This window comes from Nestor notabilis, unplaced genomic scaffold (assembly GCF_000696875.1).
Source record: "Nestor notabilis isolate BGI_N333 unplaced genomic scaffold, ASM69687v1 scaffold8106, whole genome shotgun sequence".
NCBI lineage: Eukaryota > Metazoa > Chordata > Aves > Psittaciformes > Psittacidae > Nestor > Nestor notabilis.
In genome coordinates this window covers 1-22,608 of record NW_009934223.1, presented here as the reverse complement: position 1 = coordinate 22,608, position 22,608 = coordinate 1, and the positions used below count along the sequence as shown (strand labels likewise).

At 37.3% G+C, this 22,608-nt stretch overlaps 1 protein-coding gene across 3 annotated transcripts in view; it reads right to left on the bottom strand.

Moving 5' to 3' along the window:
- FAM193A (family with sequence similarity 193, member A) overlaps window positions 1-16,112 on the bottom strand; it is a 47,745-nt gene extending 31,633 nt beyond the window's left edge. Inside the window, exons 1-6 of one of the 3 annotated variants that reach the window (XM_010017222.1) lie at window positions 16,053-16,112; window positions 13,047-13,292; window positions 10,805-10,968; window positions 10,363-10,530; window positions 7,347-7,581; window positions 3,987-4,111 (exon numbers count right to left, since the gene is read on the bottom strand). In XM_010017222.1, the coding sequence (XP_010015524.1) occupies window positions 3,987-4,111; window positions 7,347-7,581; window positions 10,363-10,530; window positions 10,805-10,968; window positions 13,047-13,136 (782 nt within the window). In that variant the 5' untranslated portion in view covers window positions 13,137-13,292; window positions 16,053-16,112. Of the gene's footprint in view, window positions 1-3,986; window positions 4,112-7,346; window positions 7,582-10,362; window positions 10,531-10,804; window positions 10,969-13,046; window positions 13,293-16,052 lie in introns of those variants that run through there. The other 2 variants (XM_010017224.1, XM_010017223.1) reach the window with 2 other exon arrangements.
- Between the last annotated feature and the right edge of the window lie 6,496 nt (window positions 16,113-22,608).

Sequence of the window (22,608 nt, the reverse complement as noted above, 5' to 3'; positions counted from 1 at the left end):
GACTATTTACTGAAGAGCTATGTAGTACAAATAAAGCCCAGAAGCTTGTTAATCAGAACTCTCATGATCAATGCTAAAAAGACTACTAGACAAGTTGGAGTTCCAGCTGGGAAAAGTGCTGCAGAATGAGGAAAGTGAGATAATTTGGCTGCATGCAGTTACCTACTATCACTAGAGCAACATCAAGTTCCAAAACATGGTTATGCCTTTCACTGATGGCTGTCTCTGTAAGGAGCCACAGAAATCAGAGACAGATTTACCTCCCTTTCTACTACTACATTTTTGTACATCAAATTCGTTTAAAGAAAAATCCATTAGAGTGCATCATCACAACAATTAAGTAAATAAACAAACTTCCGAGATCTTGACTTCAGAAATAAATAAATAAGAAGACAAAATTCTATTTGATAATGTATGTTTAAAACACATTGAATTGTAATGACCTGTAAATTAATACAAATAAATGGAAGTTTTTCAACATTTCTTCTCTTCAGTAATGAAGAAGAAACTGGTTGGTAGTTAATTAGGCACAGAGGCTGTGTGGCGAGTCAAAGCCAGTCCCCAAAAAAATAAATACAAGCATCTCAACACTTAATATTTAAGCATTTCAGGGAGGTTCGTTACAGATTTCCATTGCAATAGGGTATTAATCCAATCTAAGAACTACACAGTCCTGCCTATCAGCTGGCAAAGAACTAAGCCCTTAATTTTAATATGGCAATTAAGTATAATGAAGAGCTGAGCAAACAGACAGCTCAGTAAGCATTAAATTACAGCTGTTACCATGACTTAATTCAAGTTTTATTTCATTGTTTTTGCCCAGAACCTGCAACACAACCACTTCGAAAGGGTGCATAGGCAATTTTGCACATTTAAAACTCAAAAGTCTATGCTTAGAAGAGTACAAAAAACAGTTTAAAGGGATATGGTGACCTTAAGGTACACCACCTCTTCACTATCAGTGCAAACATTGTCAATTCCTGCTACTAGACCACATTTTATTACTTTCCTTGACACCTGTGTTTCTGGTATTATGCAATTATGTGAAATTCTGATCCCTACTGTACAGAAGTTAAGAATTTGTTCTCATAACTACTGCTGAGTAGTACTATTCCTTCAAACACCAGTTGTACACAAGATCTTTTTTAAATACGCTCTGAAGTTAGAAGTAAAAAACCCTTCATTTTTAAAAATGTAGATTAGCAATGCAACAGCATTTACACTTTCAATTTTTATCATGACTCTCGAGTAAAGGTTAACATGCTACCAGTCAATACACTTTCACCCCTCAATGCAAGTATAAAGCAACAATCTACGTAATATTTCAGTCCTGTAAACAGAGGTGGAATATATTCCTGGGCTGCTGTAAAAATAGGTAATAAAAAGCATCACACATACATAAAACTTAATAAGAATTGCTTACTTTACATTAACTGACTCTTTGAAGGCATACCTGTTGACACAGATCCTACTGTATGCCTGCGTATCTTGATCAGGAACCTAGAATTTTTCAGCCAACAGCATTTAACTGAATGTGTGCATATTCCCTGAACGCTGTCCCACACCATATAGGGAAAGCAAAGAAGACAGAAAAGCCCCAGGTATCAGTCAGGTCATTACCAAATCCCAATAAAGCAGTCCATTGGATGTAGGAGGTGTGTCAGTGGTTGCATGTAATCAAAACCATCTTAACCCAAGAAAGGTATTTAATGTCTATGAAATCTTTCATATAGCTAGCTTCATCAGGAAGTACTAGTCATTCAGCTACAAAAAGACTGGATTTCCTTAAATACTATGATTTGATTACAAAAACACAGCCTTATGAAATGCTGTGTCTGATCCAGTAGATTATTTAACTCTTGATAAGCATATGGACACTCTTACAGCTCGTCTGCAGACTGTACAACTGAGTATGCCTCACAAATAAACCAGAGGTGTTGACTAGGTAGCAGAACAAGATGTAAGACATTAAGACTCTGGCAGTTCACCCTGAGCAGATGACCAGTCCTGTGAAATACTGACCCAGCTTATCACTTATCAGCTAGTAACCTCCATTCCCACAAGACTGCTATGCTTAAACCTCTCTACGAGAACATCTTTTCTAGTCTGACATCTGATAAGCACCCTTGGAACTAATCACAGCACACCAACTATGTATTTTGAAAAAGCCAAATATACACAAAAGATTTGGTGATTTAAATAAGGGATGAGAGAAAAGGTGAACACACAAAATCTAAGTCGAGATGCCAAAATGCCATTTCACATTTCATCTTCAGGAAGAGAAAAAAATGCTCTTTTGTGAAGAAACTCTGGCAACATCTTCTCTACTGATCAGGGGACTAGGTTCATCCCTGATTCCCCATGTGAGGTGTCTCTCATGGAATCTTCCTCCACCAATTCCCAATGGAAGGCAGATTATCCTACAGAAAAATTTCTCAGGGAAGACTACCTAATGCTCTTATTTCAAGACCCACAAAACTCAGCAGTAAAACAAGACATACACTATATGAACTGGAAACCACAGAATGGGAAACTTGTGCTGAACCTCCCCTTTCAAAAACTCATGTGAATCAATCTCGGCAAACCACAGTTTATATGAAACACCCTTAAAGTATTCTAGAGTACACAGATATGCTGGAAAATAAATTCCTGCAGGGAGATTTTGACTTCATCATATTTAAGCCTTGAAGGTAGCTGTCACCACAATGATCTTCTGCAGGGAAACACCTTCTGTTGCTCTGATTTTCACTGCAGTAGCACTTGAGAACAGGTAAATGAAAACAGTCCAATGCTTTTGTTAAGAAATGACTGTAAGCTTCTCTAAGAGGCCTTCACCTGCAGAACTGATGAACATAAACAGTCCTGATACAGCCAGGACTGCTGGAGCAAGAAATGCAAAGAGGCCTTGTCAGAAAGCATGGAGATGACTGGGGAATATAGTGTCAGGGACAATGGTAGTGGGAATCACCAGGAAAATATGCAATTGAACAACACGCTACTCAACACAGAAACAGAATTATCTGCCTGGAGATAAAGAAAAACAAAACAAAAACATAGGAACCCAAGGAGAAAGGGCTTTCAGTACCAATCCAGTTTCATGTAAACCAATTAGACAAGATAGTCTGAAGGACCTTAGACTTCTTGCTGAGCACAGCAACAATTAAGCTTTCTTGTCTTTTCTTGCTTTCCTTTCTAATACTAGAGCAAAAGGAGAACTCAGAAATTTCTTTATTCACTGTGAACATCTCTTGTGACAGCCTTAATCAAACTGCTCTTGTATCATGGAAAAATACCTAATACCTTTAAAACACACGTACACAGAGCACGAATGTCTTCATCAGGAACTAGATTGAGAAGTCAACACAAACCCATTCATGACTGCACTTTAAAAATGTTCAGACTTAAGACAAAGAAGAAAATTTATAAGAATTAATACCTCTTCCCTGGAGAACCCAAACACTGCAGGTACACAAATTACAAGCAAAGCGACCTTGCTAACTAAATATGCATTCTAAAGCCCCAGGAAACATAATAAGCCATCAGGCCTACAAGCACATTGCAAGGGATTTTGTTTCTTTTGCTTTCACCAACAAAAAGATTGCTTAAAACTCCAAATTAAGTTACTTGTGGCTGTGGGAAGCATGAAAGCAGTGAGGCTTTAATTTGCTTGTAGAGCTAGAAAGGGCAGCAATGCCTGACGACAAGTGAAAACAGTACTATTCAGCCATACCATCAGCATTTTTATTGGATGCTGTCATTTTTACTAGGTAACTTACAAATAAGTAGATTATGGTTGTAATTCTTCTGACAAGCAAGTTATGACAAGCAGCAGCCTGCTCAATCAACAATACTGTTTTCAATACAGATCAACAAGGATTTTTACCTACTAAACTGCAGAAGCAGCAGAGATTTTTTTTTTAAACACTATCTTGCAAATACAGGTTATCACTTCACCTTCAAATTACAAAAGAAAAGTTAAACTCTACCTTAGCTGTGACACCAATGTTGGCAAGCTATTCTGTAAGAGTGGCTCAGAAAACACCAGATTTTCAAAGAGATGCTTATTGTGCAATTCCCATGTCACCTGAAATTTCTTCAAATGTTCATTTTCCTATTAAAAAAAAAAAACCAAACAAACAGGGTTAGGAAAAAAAAAAAAAAAAAAAAAAAAAATCTGTCCAAAGCAAGAATTTTTTTGTTTTAAAACTCTAGTTTCCAACCTACAGCCTGTATAAGCCAACTCAGATCTTACATAGTTTTAATACCCAGAAACTCAGAATTCAAGTAATATTTTTATAACTTACATAACCATAGCTTCATTCACTGTTTTTCTAAATTGTCATGGATCAGAAAAAAAGAAAAATCACACTACTGTTGAAAGCTGCCATTCATTTCTGCAGTGAAAGATGGATTTTATGATCTGAACTGGTTATTCTAAAGTTTTCTTGTCAAAAAATTGTCTATCTCTGATTATCTTTCAGCTCTTTGAACTTATCTAGGAACAGACATATATAATGGTAAGCTGTAACTTCAAAGCTGGCATAAGTCAAGTAAACAGTTCACTCCAAATACAGCTTAAAATCAAAGTTTTCTAGTTAGAAAAGAGACCAACAGCTTACTTGTCTAGTAAGCAGAGTATTTTTCTATTTGAGGTTATTTAATACGTAACTGTATTTCATTTCAAGGCCTAAGCTTAAATCTATTATTATCAAAACATACAAATCAAAGACAGGTATGATACACTTTCAAGTCAGTCAGTTTTCCCACAAATAGTCAGCAGTATGCAGGCTTTTTTATACAAGTCCCCTATTCCCCCCAAGCAAAATGAAGTGCAAGCATTCTGGCTATCAGATCAGCAAGACAGCCCCATGCACCTTGAGTACCCAGAAATATCAGAATACTCTGGAACTTTAAAGTTTTATTAAGCATAGTGGGTTAAAAACTAAATACATATTTATATCAGCCCTAAACATGAGACTCTCAGTATTAAGAAGAAGTCTGGAGATTTGTTATTATTTAAGATGGGTGGGTGTTCCCCCTACCCCCAAGTTGCACAGGACACATGTTCCCTTTCACTTTGAATACCGTCTTCAAAATATTTGAAATTTCTACAAATTGCTAATAATTTCTCAAGGGTTAACACTGAGAACTAAGTTGATTTCCTAAGCAATTTTTATATTATGCTGTGAACAAACCAGTCAACACTTGCATACAAAATCTTGTATATCAGATTGCACAGATTACGGTATTTCTCACAAAGAAATACCAGGTAAATTCTCCCTTCTAGTTTGCTGTACTGTGTAGTCAAGGGCTCTTCTGTACTGACCACAGTCTTTCCAGCTTGCTCTCAGTATGATCTATTATTGCCTGGTGGGGTACAAGGCTTTAGTTCCTGCTCTTGGACTTCAACAGTTAGCTGGATGCCTCTGAAAGGAAGAACTGTTCATAATTTCATTGAGAAACCAGTTCCTCCTTAAGGTATGATATGCCTTTGTACAGCATGCTACCTGCAAAGGTTTTCACCTTTAAAAGGAAGGCTGCACCAAGTTTAAAGATCTTGACTGCCTCTTACGTGTTTCAGCTGAAAAGATTTTTTTTTCTACAGCACACCCAATTCTTGAGAGAGAACAACCATGCACACTGGAAGGGCTAGTAACCCTACTACCTGTACTGAAAGGTGTGACATACTGCTCTATTTAATAAAAAGGTTATTTAATACATTAAGAAATGTATGATAAGATACAGTAACGTACATTCTCACATTTCAGTTTCTGAATGTCACAGCTTAACAGAAAGAAGGTGTCAGTACTTACTGGGCTGGGGAAAAAAAAAAGGACAAGAAAAGTCTGGGGTATTTTGTGTTCTCTTAGCTTTGTTTTTTAGAGAACAGGAATTTTATTTTACTTTGAATTTTGTCATAAAAGGGTAGATCAGGGAGTTCAAGCATCTTCTGTCTCTGCACGGCCATTATCTTAATCTCTCATGCCTGCTAAATTCACAATAATAACCAGGGGGAAAAAATATTGTAAGACTATTTTCTGATCAGCTATGTAATTCTGGCATTAATTGGTTCATTACTGGCGGATCTACTTTGAGAAAGCTAACATTTGTACTGTAATCCATCCGCTTTTCAGCTGAACCAATTTCCAAGTTCCAAAGCAAATCAACCGGAAGAGCAATCTTCTCTCAAGCACCTTGTTAGAGACTCAAGGACTATTAAAAGCAGCCAATAAACTGGAGATGGCAGTGACCTCACATCTGTATCTAAGTGATAAAGCTGGGGAAGACAATACAGACAACAGCAAATACAGAGCACTGACAACAGAAAAAGGCATCGGATATTCTCAAGTTTCTGCACAGAAACAGCTTCCTGCTTTGCCAACTCAATTTTACCAACAGCCCTACCTCAATTAATGACACTTCGCATCCCTGCCATTTTATATTCTTCTCACCTGTGGCCATCATAGACTTGTTACTGCCTGTTCTTTTCCTCTCTTTATACACCTAGACAGTCACTTTCAGCTAATTGGCAATAAACCCCAAATTTACCAGTTTATCCACCTTTTAGTTTTCTTTTTCCTTGTGCAAGCTTTACACAAGAAAAGGAATGTACATGATAAGGACATTAACAAAGGATGCACAGGAAAGGATTATTAACAACAGGATTAACAACCTTGTCAGCCCTTAAACAAACAGAATTACAGAATTTGTTTACTGTATTAGTCACTCATGATGGACAGTTACTCAAGAAAAGATTGCTTATATTCTACCTGACAATATAATCCCAAGTCTAACATCACAATCAGTTGACAAAAAAAAAAAAAAAAGCATTGAAGAAAAACCAAGAACTTTAGAAATAAGTATCATGACAGATTAATTCCGAGGCAAGAGATCATCTTTTCAAGTAGCCATTTTTACTTGTAAGTGAAAAATAAAACTGAACATTGAAACAACTGTTAGTGCTACACCTAAAAATTTGTGTCTTTTAAATATGGTTGTCAAGAGATCATTAAAGATTAATTGAAAATGTGGGAAATACTTCTCTAAGGCACTATCTAAAATTTGTAGACCTGCTTAAAGGTTAGTTTCAGAATAAAAGCCACAAACAGCATCCCACCTTTTTCTTTAAGAAGACGAGAGTATTTCATCAATTCACTGTAAGAGATGACTGATCTACATTTCTGAAGAATTAAATATGCATTTTCAGAACCTCCCACCTCCAAGCATGCACACACAAAAACCTGGTACTATAACAAACCACAGAAGACACCTGAAAGAGCCTAGAACAGCTCTGCTAGGATTACCCCTAGCAAGTAGAAACACACAGGTTATTTTTCCAGTCTTACCAGAGTAACTAGGAAGGCGCTGATTGTACATGCTGCCTGACAGAGTGCACTGTATTCTTCAAGTAGGAGTGAGATGAACTGATGTGCCTGTGGTGGCCCTTGTATTGCTAATGTTGATGCAACTTTAGATCCCAGTGACAAGTGTCTGAGCAGACGAACCTTCATTTCAAGCACATATTCTCTAGCTTGCTGTTCCAACCGTTGGTAAAGCTGATATGGATCTCTTTCACAAAGCCTGTATTTTTAGAATATTTGTGACCAAAAGAAAAATAATAATGCATGTTATTAACAATTTTCACTTTCCTAGAAATATTTACCAGTCACCATCATAGTCATCAAAATGAAACAATGGCCAGGGTTTACAGAACTACCTGAAATTTGGGAGAACACAGTCCAGTTCCCTACTTCTACACTGTGGAACTGAGCTCCTGTGTAGCTTTAGGACTAGGAGGCACACCTGAGGAACAAATTAATTTAGGACCTCAGCAACTTGTGAGCTAAGAAAACCTTTACTCAATTTGCATACAACCCTGCAGACACCTAGACTCTCCAGAAAAGCTTCTCTGGAACTTCTCTGTGTTCTTGCATACATGCCTACTAAGTGTCCCAGTTGGAACAGCCAGATCCAGGCCTGATTAATATCCTGTAGAAGGACAAGCATTCACTTCAAGCCATTGAGGGAGCCTGATCTGGTAGGCAGCCAGAACATGCCTAAATACATACTAATCAAACTAGACTTGTTGACTGCTTTGGGGGACCCTTCTGTGATCCAGCTGAACTGAAAGACATTTCATGCAATTACCAAGCTTATAAGACATTCATAAAATTCCTTCTCACCTTCACTGAGTTTCTTACCCTTTCTGTACAAGGACATTTTTTGCACCTTTATTAAAGCTGAGGTGTGGGATTCACAGGGCCACAAAGAACATCCTTCAAAGGAACATAACTTAGGGCGCTCTCCTGTGGTAGTGCCTAACTGCAGTCATTACAAATGACAGGTGTATTTTGTATTTATGTATTTTTTTTTTAACCTAGGATAAGGACCAGAATTTGGGACTCATTTGTCTCAGGGAAGCACACTAATACTGAAGCTCCAGAACCATACTGTCTTCCATGCACTCTATTCAGCCACTCAATACCTGGAAAGACTGTTAAGATACAGCTTCAAAGGGGGTTGGGGCTTCCAGCTAAGGACAGCATACAGCTGGCTAGGTCTGATACTCTCCTGGAAGCAAGACAAGGGTTTGAACCACCTAACAGAAGAAAACTGAACACAATGGCCATTTTTGAGTACTTTAGAGTGAAACTGTGCTATTTAAAGTCCTGCGCATGGAGTCTAAGCACTCACCTCCTGTTTTTCATAGTGCAGGGAGATGGGGAAGAAAGGGATTAGATAAGTACTTAAGAGTTACATGAATAAAAGCCTGCTGTTATCTAGTCCTTGCTCTTCCCTTGTCACTCACAAAATAGAGTACTATCACATTGCCATAAGGTGCTCCAAGATACAACAGGGACAATCCTTGGCACCATTAATTATTTTCAAATAAGATGACCAGACAGTCCATTTTTTGCCAGCTGTATCCAACAGAGCTGAGCATGGAATCAGGAATTTCTGCCTTTTAAACACATTTACTTGGCCACAGCATGATCTCTGGCATGATACCGACATGGTTCATTTGGGGTTTTTTGTTCGTTTGGTTTGTTTTTACACTTTGAATGCCTACATGGACTAGCTTTCTTAAATTTCTATGACATTTAGCACCACAGACTGGACAGTGGTGTCTGTTCAAACACAGAATCCTCATCTTATTTCATATTCTGCAGACCATAAGGAACTCGAGTGAAAAATAATCACACTGACATTTAAGATTTCTCTGTTTGAAACCCTGTTTCTGCCTTTGTTTTCAACAATCTCTCTCAAAAGTGAAAAATAGTTCTAGAGAAATCAAAGCTCCCAAGTACATAAGAAAGGTACACAGTATGTGTTCCAATTTCCAAAATTTTTCCATTGAAGAGAAGCTGCATAAAAAAAATCAGCAATCATTTTAGCTGTGATTCAGTTTTAATTACCTACACACTATGCATCTTTGATTTCAAAACCTATGTTGCATGTTTTGATCACTTAAAAAACCCAAAGTGTGACTAATAGGCAGGCACAATATATTACTTCTACACAACTCATGCTCAAAACCAAACAGTTTTTATATAACAGAAGTGCAATAAGATCATTTAATTATCTATTAAGGCTGATTCAGGAGTACAGTCATACAAGGGCAATGGTAAATGACTATAAACTTTCAAAAGTTTCTTTACCTTCCGAGAATTTAGCTTCAACTAAAAACTCCACACAACAACTACAGTTTGTCAGACCTCAGTGTATTAAGCACGTACAGAACCAAGGAGAGCAGCTATTCCTTGACCACACGTTCAGCTAGTCAGAAACTGAGTAACCTTCCAGAACACTTTAAGGACAGCCACCCTATTCTCAAAAGGAAAAAAACGCAACTGTGGATCTCATTAAGCACGTCTTCAACTTCACACCTAGAAAAGCTACAATTTCAACTTGTGAAATGAGAAAGAACTTCTCAGTATCTTCCTCATCTAGTAATGAAAGTCTCTTCTAGCTGTTATAATGCAAGCACTATTTTAACTCAGGTCAGTTCACCAAGGTAAGATTTTTCATGTAGGGCAATTCAAACTAAACAGCATCTTACTATAACAGTAATCATATCAAAGTCTTTTGAAGAATAAGATTTGAGGACCCTTCCATAATTATACATTAATATTCCTACTGCAAACAGCATAGGAATTTAATAGCTACACATGCATGCAATCTAGCATTTAAAAATCCTGCATAATATAGAATTGACTGTTCTAGTGATGAGGCAATCATTCCAAGTAACCAGACTTACAGATGGTAAATAACATTATATTAAAAAGCAATATCCCAAATGACTTAAAAACTAATTTTAAAAATCTTCTTGGCAATTAATAGATATTTTTCAAAGTGCCATACCTATCCACCAGCTCTTTCATTCCTTCTTTATCTGGTACCAAAGATTGGTCTTGATCATCTGCCAAAGGGGTCCCAGCTTGGCGATATATACATCGAACCATGTATCTTACTTCTGACCAGTAATTTTGGAGCTGTTGAGGTTCACGTTCAGGCTCTGCTGAATTTTCTCTGCAAATGATGATAAAAATAATTACTCTGTGTTTGTACATTGCATAGGTTTATTGATTCCTGCTGTTTTGAGGATGCTTTTCAGTAAAAACAACATACATTTGAAAATTCCTAAAATAAAGTATAAAATTGGATAAAAGCTGCTATCTGCAAGTTACTGTTATTGTCAGATAGCCTGTTTAAAAAGCTTAAGCATACACCAACAGATAAGCTACAGCACTGCCAACAGTGTGACTACGGACAGCGTGCTGTTGAGTTTGAATTCAGCTCTTACCTGCGCTCATTACAGGCCTCACAGTTGCATGCTATGTCTGAAGGAGAGGAATTGCTAAGATCTGCAGCAGGCACTGTCTGTGCACCAACAGTTATTCTTCCCCCTCCTACTTTTTTTTGTGATCCACTGTTTCCAAGAGGCATGTGCAAAAGGAAATCTTGGCTCTGAAAGCGGAAAAAAAACCCAGATAGCCTTCAGTTTGTAAGGTAGAAGCCTGAAATGTTAATTGGTAGGCAAATATTCATGTGGCCATTCTTAGTGGCGAATATATTTTGGGAGGACACTCAGCCAGGCACAAAGAATTTACCTTCAAACAGCTTAATAGATGCAAGAGGTGAACTGAGAAAAGCAATGATATAAATATAGTTCCACTTCTAATAACAAAGTATGTTGGTTATAATTATTACCTTTAAGTACTCCAGTATAAACAATGAACTAGGCTAAAGGAAGGCTTGCATCATCCATCATCAGCCATAAACTAGAAGTATCTCTTCAGTCTCTATCTGACAGTATATTTGACTTCTGTAGTTTAACAATCCCTTCTAGCAAAAAGCATGAATTTCTTTTTTTACAACAGCCAGATACACTACTTCATAGTAACAGATGCTAGAAAGCTGCTGTCATTGGGAATGGATGCTATCTCCTGTGTACAGTGCTGCTCATTACTGGCAGGTAACACAAACCATCTCCCAAGGCTGCTGGTATTCTGGTCTCCAGTTTTTCTCCCTCCTCTGTGCTTGCAGCCCCAGTACAGACATGTTTCCCTCCTGCAACCTCCCCAGGTTGACACCAGCTTTCTATGGCACCATGCTCCCACATCAGGAGCATGACTGAAAGAGTTCTGTATGCTTCACCCCAGATCCTGGAGCAGGATGAAGACACAGGTCAAAACAAGGCTGCAGCATTTGCTGCCAACAGCAAGATTAGCTACTGGGGAGGGTGCTGAGGCAAACCTCAGGTATGGTAATGAGGTAACAAGAGCACCAACAACCAGCACACAGGAGCATCTATAGCACACCACTTGTACTCTGGCTTGTAGTGGCTGATAACAAGAGGATTTTTAGTGTTCTCCCTTCCTCTAACCAGCTTCTCTAATTTGACTAGCCACCTTATCATTAGTTGCTTTAAATCAAGCTTCCTAACTTACAAAATCCTTCTGCTTGCTTTTAAAAATTTCTTTTTAAATATGAAAACAGTTGCCAATTTAAAAAAAATACTGTAAACTTTTATTTTACCTGGGAGTATGTGTAACTTTTAGGAAGCAAACCCTGCCTTCCTCACATTTGTAGAACACCTCTTTAGTATTCATTAAACAGAGCTTAAATATGTCAAAAATTTTGACTCACCTGAACAATAATGTGCTTCTGTCTTGCTGTGCTTTGAACTCTCTAGGATGTGTTCACCATCAGACTACACATATAATTCCCTTAGATGTAATGTCTTTTGATTAATTTTACTAAGCCTTGTTAATAGCAAGAATATCAGTAAATACTAGCTGTATACAAATGATACACCCTAAATTTTCCTTACAAAAGAACCATGTTAACTGTGCTTTTACCATGTGTTTAACAATATATGCTATACAAAGACAATTTTGCCTCACACTGATTTGTTTACTGAAATAAAAAACTTGTATAAGCCTTGATTTAGAAAGTAGCCACAATTTTAAATATTAGCACCATATATTAAATGAGTGTTTGCAATGCTACAACAAAGAATAAGAAACTGTTATACACATACAATGTGTTGTGTTTCTTTATTAAAAAAAAATACAGGAAAGAAAAGACGACAGAACTTAGAGACATGCAGAAAGGTGGCAGTGCAAGTGAAGTGACTCAAGAACACTTCGAAAAAACAAGGAACTTTACCTAACAAAGGAGGCAAAACACACATGAGCAGACAGAAAAAAAAAAGTGTAAAGTTGCATGGGTAAGAGTAGAAGAAACAGAATTTAAGTAAGGGAGGAAAAGGACAAAGCATAAGATCCAGTAAATTAAAAGGGAAAAAAAAATTCAGCTAGAAACACCCAAGCCTTGCTCCACTCAAAAATCCAAAACTGAATCAGAACTCGTAATTTTTGAAACAACTTGCCTGTTCAGTTTAGCTCATGGGAAAACCAACTCAGAACCTCCTAAAATACTTCCTATGCACTTAGAGTTTAAGTGGTTCCAAAGCACAGAGTAGCATTCAATCCATAACAACATATCTTCTTAGTCTACTGAACTGAAGTACTTACACTTACCACAAGAGATTGCTCTATTGTAGCATGCCTCTCCTCCTTTTCGACTGTTCTTCGACAGTCTGGACACACCCACAGTGGAAGATGCAGCATATTGTTTGCTTTTGGAGATGTGGAAAGTGCTGTTTTGCTAGAGTTCTTTATTCCGCTCTCTGAAAGTGAGGTATCTTTTCGTTCACTTCTACAAAGAAGACAATGCTCGCCAGTTGTATATGGTGCCCTTTGGCCCAGGCCAAAGGTAAATGGTGTCTACAAAAGACATTTTAGATAGATAACTGGTTATTCACAGAATACAGACTGGAAAATCCAATTCCGAGATTAAAACCAAACAAAACCGAAACAACACTCCCCTTCTCCCCCCATATTTTAACAGTTGTCATTAAATGGTGAATAACTGGAGAGCCCCAAGATCAAACAGCATTTTTTAGTATCTATGTGGCAAATAATTATTCTGATTAGGAATACATTCCCATTTAAAAAGTAATTTTTTCAGGGAGTATGGACTACAGCCTTTCCCTCTAAAATAATTCAGCCTAAATGCAAAAATCCACCAAATTAAAATTAAAAAATTAAAATTAAAAAGGGATAGTACAATTCCTTTTAGTGTTATTTTTAACAGATAAAAAGGAAAACAACTGCTCTTTGAAGTTGTCATCTTTTTTAATACTAACAGAAATAAAGCCACTTTCAGCTAAGCTTTTTACAAAATAAAAGCTTAACTCAGTTTTAACAAAAACAATCAGTAGGTCTTAAAAATCTACTATCAGCTATTGAAAAAACTGAACTCAGTAACTTATGAGGGCAGAAGCAGTTCAAAACCTGATTTCTCTTCCAAGATGGTAGTGAGCACGAAATTATGGTTCAGCCATGAAATGCTGATTATTCACCAAGACTGATACCCAAAAACATGTCAGGCAGTACAAGCCAAAGAGACCCAGCTTTATAAGACATAAGCAAAGACAAAGCAAAGTTGTAACAAACGGAACAAAACCACCTTGTCACGGCAGACTCGCAGCTATGTCTGATTACATTACAGCTATTAGCTCTGCCTTAATTAGCAAAATCTTACATGTAAGCCTCAAAACAGTTCAATTCATTCTCAAAGGCAAAATTCAAATAAATCATTCAAACATCCTTCTAGATACTGCTCCAATCTCAATACTAACAAAAACACTGATTTAAAGATCTTGCAGGGCTGAACTGCACAAGCACGGGTGAAAAGTTCTTTAGGGCAAAGGCCTAGTTCAAGCTATAAAAATTCATTAACTCTCTTCTCGTCTTCACAGTAACAACAAATTAATTCTCTATTGCTGACATCTAAAGAAAACCAGCATTTCGAAGTCTGCTTTTTGTGTTCCTTGCATTTATAAAACTGATAGACTCAGCAACATGGAAAGAAAAACTGAGAATTCTAGACATCAAAAATAAAAAGACAGATTGAATTATCTCCACAAATATCTTCTTATCTTTCAGAAGCTCATGAGAAATATAAGTTAATAGATTTAGTAAGAACAGCTAATCTCTTTACTCATTGATGACTCGTGAAGAATTCACACCTAAGCATTAAGGCAGGAAAAAGAACATAATTTCTCCAAGCCTCTACTGCAGGTTTTCAGAAAACATTCTGTTAAGGGAAGCCTTGCCCTGCCTTCTAAGAGGCTGTGACAGACCATTGGCTCTATAAGCATGAACACATTTCTCGTTAGACATTCTTGGTTGACCTGTGCTCAGCTGATCTTAATGCCTAAAAACCCTGCATGCAGGAAGCCATGGCTGCTTATCCCCTCAGCCTTGAAAGTTTCCTTGTTAAAACAAATTTTTTTTGAAGCCAGATTAAGTCTCCATTGGAATAACAATGACATCTTAATAGCTATTGCAGACAGCTCCTTACAAACATCATCTCTTCCTAAGGACATCTTCCAACACATAGGAAAGGGAGAGGACTTTTAAAAATGTAGAAGTTCAGAAGTTAAAACAACCTGGCACTTACTCTTGTAAAGGTAAGGGGTCATGGCAAACACATCCCAGCCATGCTGCAAGGACTTCTAGGATTTAAGACTTACGTGTGTAATTTGTTTAAAGTTGCAACATGATCACTAAAAAAGCCATGGAACATACACCAGGAACAACAAGCATAATTCTGGCCAACTCAAGATTCAGGAAAACCTGACAATCTCCCAACTGGGCCTGTATTTACGACAGATTTGAAGTTGAAATGAAAGCACCTGGTTCCTAGAGCATGAAACAAATCAACTGCTTTGAATAAAAATTTCTAAGCAGGTTATTTCCAACAAATTGACAGTTAGAACCTTGACAAAATCTAGACCATAAGCATCTCAGATTCCCATTATGGCTCTGTTATAGTAAACTGCGGCTATGAAGTGCAGTTTCTTATTTCTTTAAAAGATGATGAATACAGTGACTGTTCATGTGACCATTTCAACAGCAGCAGTAAACTCTTTCTGGATTAGATGAGAGCTTGGAATTAGGTCACATACACATTTGTATTTGTCTTCACTGTAATCAGAGTAAAGTACACATTTTGAGAGAAGCAAGATATTTTTCCACTAGTCAAGCTTCAAAAAATATGTGATGCATCTCTGCAAGAAAACACCCAGTCTCACTTTCTCTCTGAAACATGTTCAGATATAACATTCATAAATGAAAGCTGGAAGTAGGACAAGCCAGAACAGAAATAACTGCATATCTGCTATGTATTTAGATTTATTTCCAAGAATAACTTTTTTACCATAAAACTGCATAGTTTTATTTTTACATCTCTATCTAGTTTCAAGCTTATTATAACAATAAAATTTTGCCTTAGAAATAGTAGCTTTCACAGCCTTTTAAAGCTTGAATAGTGAAATAATCAGAAACTGACATCAGTTAGCAAAGTCCCAATCTCAAACTTAAATCTTGTTGGAGAGTTCTCTAGTACATTTAATAATTTCTCCCATTAGTAAATAATTCTTCTATCATACAATACCCCCAAACTTTGGCTGCACATACCTGAGAAACACCTGTGAACTCTGATCCAACAGAACTGTCTGTAAACTGTGTACCATTTACCGAGACCTGAAAAAAATTAATATTACATTGGTTACAGAAGTTCAGTTTAATGCTAAAAAAGCATTAAAAATATCAAACAAAACCTTTCCCTGCATCTGAAGGTTGATAAAATAGCTTTTGAAATTTGAATGATTGTTTGACTGCAGAGATGGAAAGCCCTTTTCCTTTTGTAAAAAGGGTTCTACAGATGCAAAAGTTTACAGAGTACGTATTTTAAACTTTTGCACTACAGTTGTTTTATTACAACTCTGAGATGAAATGATTGATTCAGGAAAAAAGAAGAGTCATAAGCAAAATTACATTTTTCCTTCTGTATTTGATTGTTTGCATTTAGCTTTTAAACTTCTACTGTCAATCGAGACAATTACCAAAGATTCTTGCCTTTTGAAAACTGAACACAATACTGCTCAGAAAAATATGCAGTGTTAACCAGGAAGACTCTTCCACAGCAAGTCTCCAAATGGCATTCAGCTATTCCACTGCAGCAATCCTCCTGCCCCACACTATAATCCATACAGAAACCTCCCAGACATCTCTTCTATGCCTTGTTTCTCCACAAGTGTTACGGAGACAACACCAGATATCATGAAGCGCCTTTCACGAGCCCCAAGTGTTTTCATACAGCATTATTTGAGGACACTAAAACAAGAGTAAAGTTAAAACAGCACACAAATTCCAGTCAGTTACAATGAAGAGCCCAAAATCATGCTCACTCGAAGAAAACGCATTTGATTTAACAAGAAAAAAGATAATAATGGGAGAGTGGAAATAAAATATTTTTTTTCTTTATTTTCCTTCTTTTTAAGCACTAGTTTCTCTCTTGAATTTCAGCTATAATTTACCTCATGCTTCTGTTCCATTTTTCACATGTTTCCGCTAATCATTTTCACTCTCCAGTTTACCATCTACTGTTGCCTGATCCTGATACTTTTAAGACTAAAGACCACAAAAAATACCAGCCTGTTTAACACAGGAACCTCCACATCTTGTGTGCTGGATTTACAGAGTTCAGAAAATATTTTTACCCTGCTACCAAACTAGAAACTCAAAACTGGAGCCTCCTCCAGTACAAAGGAGCACCCTTCAATTTCACACATCCCCAGGATTACTGACTGCTCAGTTTATAGAGTCATTCAGATTATCACAGAGCCCTTGTCTTCAGATGGAGTTTTTTCAAAGGCTGGGTAGAGGATAAAACAATCAAGTCATTGCTTGAGAAGATACAAGTAAGAAACTACACAACTCCACTTACATACCCTATACTAACTCTGAAGAGTAGGTATTTGAGAGAAAAACCTTATACGCAAGTCAAGCATCTCAGATCTGAACTCATGGGAGCAAAAATGCTCATGTGGAACAAGTTCCCTGTTTTAATTTAGCCCCCTTCTAAAAAGCGGAAGAAAAAAAGTCTTTGGTAGTAAAGAAAGTCATCTTCACCACGGAAAGAAATCCTCCAGTACTGGAGTTCCACTGGTTACTGGCATGCACATACATTTAAGAACAAAGAAACCAGTAAAGAAGTATAAAATGAAATTGTTATCTGAAGCTCACAAAAAATTTTTTTTTGGGGGGGAGAAATTTAAAAAAAGACAAGTTTATTAAAAAACATTACCTATTCATTAAGGAAGAACATTTACCTTCTTCATATTCAGGACAGTGATAAAGAGAAATGCATGAGCCATGACATTTATACTTGCAGACCTTGAGTGACCAAGCTGAAGGCACTCAGAAACAAAAGCAAAGAAAACCAGTGGGTGGTTTCTGTTATCCACTAAATGTCACAGGATGCCAAGACAAAACACTGACCATCAGGGACTGCTTCATGGAACAAGTTGTCATGCTACTGACAAAAGAAAAGGCATCTCTTGATCCTAAGCACTCTGCAGAATTTGGTTCAAAATATTAGTGTAATGCCCCCAGGATTTAGTAGTGATCTAAGTATCTGTATGAGGAACAAACACCAAGGAATTAGAAGATGGGGGGGGGCGGAACTTATAATCATCAAAAATTAAGCATCTGTAGGCAATGAATTTAAGACATTGTATGTGAGGCTTAGAGAAAGTTTAAAAAAAAAGAAAGGCACAAAAATGACTCAAGTGGGGGTGAATAATGACATGACAGGCAAGGGACTGAGATGGCTAAATAGCATATTAGAGAAAACATTAGAAGAATCTAATAGAAGTTGTCCAAATGGGGCTCAAACAATAGCAAGCTAAAAGCAGAGAAAAAAAAAATACAATGAGACAGTAGCACAAATAATTTAAGAAAGTGGGGGGAGGAGGAGGGAAACCTATATAAACTACAAGTAAATCCTTTTTTCAAGGCACATGAGGAGCAAGGAGCAGTAGGTAGCCTGTCAGGATCTTATGGCTAAATTAAGTAAACAAATAGATGCATTAAAAAAATGCTTGAACAAGCTACATGGTCACGGCAGAAACACCAGATTTTTCTCATCTACATGTTCACTATGGAGGAGTTTAAAGATACTCTCTTTTTATGGAAGATGTATTGAAGAATCTGTTTCAAAGCACAGCACTGCTAGGAAAAAAGAAGTATGGAGAAAACTGAACTCAAACATTAGCAAACCACCAAGAGTGGATGACAATCAGCCAAGAGTCTTAAGGAAGCTCAAAAATGTTACAGTTGCACTAATAATTTAAATATGTTAATGCTTGCTTTATACCTCAGCAGTACTACAGGAGCAGAAGATCGTTTTTTAAAATGTTTATTAATTAAGCTTTCAAAGGAGATCCAGGAAACTGCAGTTATCCAAAGTCTGCAGCAAGAAAGCACCCTAGATGAGAAAATTAACTAATAGCACTAAATTCTTCATGTTACTGAGGAGACTGGAATGGCAGAAGGACCTCACAAGATCTAGTTACTGGGCCATATGTTAACAGCTAAAATTCTGTGTGCAGAGATTTAAAGTAGAAGTGACAAGCTAGGCAGCTGTCACTTCTGGACAGTACTATTTTATTTTTTTTTTATTTAGAGAAAACTTATTTTTACAGTCTCTATACAGTCTTTTACAGTATCCTTTTAAATTGTTTTAAAGTTTTATGTTTAAAAAACCTATTTCGTGACGTACCAAAAGAAAGGCTGACATGGATCAGGAACATGGTAATCTCTGCTTTCACTCTTCAACATAATGGCAAGGGGTGGGGGAGAATCTTTCTGGCCTGTCTATGAATGATATTTACAATGGAAAAGATATATGGAAATATTTTCTTGCAAGCTGCTGTCAGGCTAACTCACTCTTTCTAAAATGTGAATTTTCTGGAGAATAAGGCATGCACCATCTTGGCACAGTATAATTCATACCAGAATGTATGAAGACAGTGAGAATCACAGCTTCAACAGCACTCCTCGATTTCACCTGAATGACCTTGAAGAACCAGTTGAGCAATTAAAACAAAAGCACTCAACAACTGCCATAATTTGCTCTAATAGCCTGTCACTAACAAAATTAGCCCTTCAGTGAGCTGAGCGACATATTACTAGACAACACACCCCCATCTTTCTTGCAGCTGAAGCCTGGTGAAGTCACACAAACATCATGAAAGGGAGAGTGATGCAATGTCTCAGAGAGCTCAGGAGAAAAAAAGCACAGGAAGAAAACTGAGACTTGACTGAACTCTAAATAGTTCAACAGATACGTAATGCTCAAAAAAAAAAAAAAAAAAAAAAACCAGAAAAAGAAAAAAACCAAAAACAAAAACAAAAAAACCCCACCAAAACCAGAGCAAAACCAGGGCTTAATCAAATTTCTCTTGGGGGAAAACAGCTAGAAAATCTTGCACTGATTCTCTCAGGCACTTTAGGAAAGGCACAGACAAGGAAAAAAACCCAAAAAAACCCATAATTAAGGCTACATTTTATTCTAGAAGGTCCTACTAACACAAAGGTATTCCATACCATTTGAATTAATTCCCTTGTTTTTAATATAGGGAGGTGAAAAATTGAGTTTGTTGAAACATCTGAGAATACATATTTTCTGTGTCTGAGTAACACTAAAGACAGTTACTGCACTTAACCCTGGCTACCCCCAAAAAACCCATCAAGATGTCTTGTATGCTTTCCTGCCTACGCTTTTTAAGCCAAAACCCACTGCCGCATCTGTTCTGTGCTCAGCCTTCTCCCAGGCACTTCCAGCCAGTGAGCACACTACAGCACTGCTCTGCAGCTTCACACAGCAGCTCTGCCTTGTGTTCCACGCTGCCACCCAACACCATTCGGGTGGCAAGAGTCTCAAATCACACTCACTGGTGAAGACCTCCCTCCCCAGAGCCTGAGTGAAGCTCTGACTTGGGTGCTCTCCAGTCACAGGCTGAGCTGTTCCTCTTCTCTCCCAGGCACAGCTAAATTGGTCACAGAACTGCTTCTGGCAGATGAGTGATACTTACAAAATCCTAAGTGATTTTCAGACATGAAGAAAGATTTCTTTATGCCTTCAGTTCAAAGGATAGGAAACTAACTGATTTCATTTAGTGAAAATTTAGGATCCTTCCTCCCTAACTCCAACTGATTGAAGGATAAGCTATTGTGGAAGTCAAATGCATGGACGATGGGAAAGGATGACAGTAAATACACAAGAGAGGGGCTCAGCAGTATTTTGCAAACAGAATCTGATGCAGGACATCTCTGGATTGGAAAGACCTGGAAAGATACATGGGAGGAAGGTTATTCTACATGTGCACTGTAGTTCTCCATTCGTCTAATACCAAGCACTGTCGGACAGGACAGCATGCTGGCCAGACCTATAGTATGACAAGGTTTGGGGGTTTGCTTGCTTTACAGACTGCTCCTGAACATTGTGGGTTGTGACCGTAGTCTCTGCAGTAGCAACAGCCTCTGTAGAAGGCGTATTTCATCACTGAAGAAATATTATAATGTAAAAAGCAGCAGTAAACTATCACCTCTTATCCCTTCCTTAGGCGTTTTTTTAAGTCCACATTATACCCTGTTAACAGCTGGTACAGCTCAGTTTTTCGGAGGAAGAGCAAGCTGAAGCAAATCTACTTGGCAGTATCATCCCTCACAACACATTTCCAGGTTCATTGGCACAGCAACACTCAAGAAACTCAAGCATCTGTCAGAGTTTGCTACTGTTGCTTTAGCAAGTAGGATGGAAAGTAGTCTTCGTATAAAAAAAAAAAAAAAAAAAAAAAAAAAAAAAAGAAAAGAAAGAAAGAAAGAAAGAAAAACCCACAAAAAACTTCTTTTGACATCAGTTATACAAAATATAATCCCAAAGAGCTTTTAAGCAGTAGCTTGCAAATGAGTAAATGTTTGATTTGCAGCAACGAAAAGTGTGGAGGTTCCTACTTCCAAATATGCGTTTGGGATGTGGGGTGGACACACGGTGTAAATGAATAAAGACTAATAAATACTTTTATTATCTGTAACAATAAAAGATGAACAAACTACCACAGTAGCCCTCCTTGATTTAGAAGCAGGAGTGGTTTTGCTTAAGAAATTGACATGATAAAAATCTAAATTTTTCATGTATAATCACACATCTCTAGTGAGACTAAACAGAATGCAGTTTTACTTACTAACACACACTTGCTTGCCAGGGAGTCTCAGTATTATATATAGGAGAAACACTGACAGAAAAAGTTATTATTGATGAGCTGTAAACGTCACCAACAGGAAAAGTTGTGAAGGTTTCCTATGCAGAAAGATCTTTGTTATTACTAAGGATGCTGAAGTACCAAACTGAAACTGGAGAAAGCAAAGATAAGGTGATAATAATTAAAATTCAAATACCCATATCAAAGCAGCCAATACTTGATCTTACCAACTGATTAATTTTGCAAACTCTTACTCCATTTTACCAATCATACTATTCTGGGCACTAATATTCACATACAAGTTATCTTTTCCCAGCCCATCTTGCATTATTCTCGTGTAGTCCACACTCTTGAGATTAGAAAAAACTTTTCATTGAAACAAATCATATCCATAAACAAGTCGGTGATGCAACAAGTCAGTCCCTTGGTACTCCAAAAAGCTGCTGGACTACATGAAATTCCAGAGAACCTTTAAATGCTAATGTCAATTATCAGAGATACAGAAAAGCGAAGGCTGCTGAAGAACAAGCATTCCAAGGAGTATCACAAAGCTTTCGTGACTTTCCATATCCAAAACTTGAAATACAAAACCTGAGTATTAGTCTCAAATATAGATAAGCTACGATTTAGGCCTGAAATAATTAAGGAGCAGGAGAAAGAGAACTTGCCAGAAGTTGAACAACAGCTGAGAGTAAAGTTTTGGTGAGAAACCTGGCAGAAGCTCCAGATGGCAGAAAGCACTGCACATCAATACAGCTAACGTGTTGACTCAACCCTTACTTAGACTGGTGTCTAATACACAGCACATTTATGTTCAACAGCTATCATACTTAAACAGAAATTAACATCATCATACCAGAGAGCTCAGCCAAATATATAACCATACCATACTGTTCTGAAAGAGAAATAAGCCAAAACTCCAC